Source organism: Nannochloropsis gaditana (genome assembly GCF_000240725.1).
Source record: "Nannochloropsis gaditana CCMP526 unplaced genomic scaffold scaffold183, whole genome shotgun sequence".
NCBI classification, from domain to species: Eukaryota; class Eustigmatophyceae; order Eustigmatales; family Monodopsidaceae; genus Microchloropsis; species Microchloropsis gaditana.
The window spans coordinates 33,547-35,892 of NW_005803770.1; the positions used below are offsets into that span (position 1 = coordinate 33,547).

Here is a 2,346-nt window from a genome sequence, read left to right on the forward strand (position 1 = left end):
TGCTCCTACGGACGCGTCAGCATCATGCACCAAGGAGTCGGGGTGGAAGGGCGGTGGATGACAAAGCTCGCGGTCACTGGCTTTGCCTCCTGCTGGCATTTCTCGGCGGCTTCCCGGGATTCTGTCCACGGTGCGTTTTGACTTTTTGAATTCAAGTTTAAAAGAGCATGAAGGTCTTTCCTAAAGCTACTCTCGCGACTCGCTCCTCCCTGAGGCTCCTATCCCAAATTCTCATACTCGTCCTCTCTTTTCCCTCTTCTGCCACCGTTCCTCCCTCTCTCCCCCCCTTGTTCCCAGGTCGCTTTGAGACCATCAAGGATTACTTCGAACGCGCCCACGAGCCAGGACTGGAGCATTGCTTGTGCACGGAAGTGACAGCCATGCATAAGAAAACTGGGCGGATGGCTGTGCTGTACGCTTCCAGCAAAGAATCTCGCCGTCGGCTGGCGGGGGAAAAGAACGGCACGTCGTACTTTGAAGAGGAGCTTCGCCCTGCCTTTGCCTCCTCGGCCGGGGTCATGGCGTCTACCGCAAGCGGGTCCTCCCATCCTGGCCTTCCTCCTTCTCTCTCCTCCTTCTGCGCCCCCTCGCCCGGTATTCCTTACTTGGCCGCCTCCGGCATTGCAGTCAGTAAGGTCTCCACCTCTCCCTCCACCTCCTCCCTCTCTCCACTGCCCGCCAGTACCCCCTCGTTGGACGAGGAGAAGGAACAAAAGTACCGGGTAGACCGGTTGTATCTGATATTTTCCACGGAACGTCGATGGGATTTGCCCAAAATCTTTGAGGGATTGGAATGGGCGTAAACATTTAACGGAACGTGGGAGTATGGATAAATGGTCATAAAGTAACGACTCAAAGCACGCTTGACGGGAAAAAGAGGTCAGGCGCAAGGGCAAGATAGAAACGTCGATTAGGATAGACGTGCTCCTTAAAATTCAGGCATACATTAACACGGACACAACGACGCTGTTTGTGTCTTTCTATGTCTAGATATAATACATTGCATCGTATATAGACTACATTCACTCCTATATAATATATATCGACCATTTTCAAGGACCAAAAGGTTTTCGAAGCCTACGGTAAGGATAAGCAAAACTAATGCGAGGGGGATGCCGGGGGCGGCGGCAGTACACGGATAGGAATGGACCAACACCAACCCTCCTCGCAAGCTTTAGGGGGGTATTGTGACCTCTATATAATATGAATGTCTGCATTTTTTAGGAAATTTCTTACAACGAAGTCACAACAACGGACGCAACAACAACGTAAACAAGCGGTGCCAGAACTCTGGAGGAAGTCCTCACTTTTCCTTTCCAAAAGCGCGCGTGACAACCTTTCGGTCGCGTCCTCTCTCTTTTTTCACATGTTGACACAATTCTTGCTTCCCTTCAATTATGTAAACGCATCAAGGTTTAGAAGTTTGGAGGGTATTTTTCCCCCGCAATACGTGAAAATTCACTTCTTCCGCCCGTCGAACTGCCTCTTTCAATCTCGCGGGATAAGACATTGCAAAAACCAAAGAAAGCAGTCTTGTCTTTCCCTCTCTCATTCCTACATTTATACGCTTTACATCATTTCACCCAAGGCCTTCTTCTCTGTCTCTCCTTTTGTACAGCTGCTCACCCTTCGTGTCCCTGCGGTCTTCATTCAGGCGCTTCTCAACGCTCCTCTTCGATTTTCTACACGGACGACCCTTGTTCACCCGCCCTTTCTCTTTCCAATCAATGCTACCACTTTGTTGGTCTCTATTTCTCTTTTTGTGCATGTATGTACCGTGAAATTGTGTGTTTCCATGGGCCCAGGGGTCCTCTTAGGCGCAAGTTCATCGCCCCCAAGACTCCCGTTTCTCCTCTCTTTTGCGTGTCTAAGCCAGCTTCATTGTCGTAATCTCACAACCTTTCCCCTATGAGGAGACTCCATCGAAATTCCTCCCCTTCCCGCCTACGCCCCTCTTCTCCCGCGACCGCCCCCCCCCCTCGGCCCTGAGCCGTCCTCCGCCCCTTCAGCCCTTGCCTCCACCTCCACAAGACACCTCCTTGTCTTCTTCCTTTCCCTCGCCTACTCCACCGTGCCTGTCCTTATTTGCCTTCCGTCTCTCAAAACAGATTCTCCGAGACCGGCAACGGCGGCACTTCGCCGTTACTACCGACCACTGATTGCGGTCCAGGGTATGCGAAATAAAAGCTTTCATCCACCAAGCCGCATCCGCCTTCTCCCATACCTCGCCCGCTCATGGTTACCTCACCCGTCATGCCCTCCCGTCCTCCCACCCCCCCTTTCCCTCCCTCTTTTCCTCCCTCCATTCCCTGTGGATGAAGTACGAGAAAATTTGAAGAGGAATCT

The 2,346-nt window shown here is 51.9% G+C and overlaps 1 protein-coding gene across 1 annotated transcript in view; it reads right to left on the reverse strand.

The window, feature by feature from the left end:
• Window positions 1-2,099: 2,099 nt before the first annotated feature.
• NGA_0641700 (uncharacterized protein) overlaps window positions 2,100-2,346 on the reverse strand; it is a gene marked incomplete at both ends in the record, with an annotated part of 4,702 nt that continues 4,455 nt past the window's right edge. The window contains one exon of the mRNA XM_005855488.1: window positions 2,100-2,346. This exon is cut by the window's right edge and continues 824 nt beyond it. Within this exon, the coding sequence (XP_005855550.1) occupies window positions 2,100-2,346 (247 nt within the window).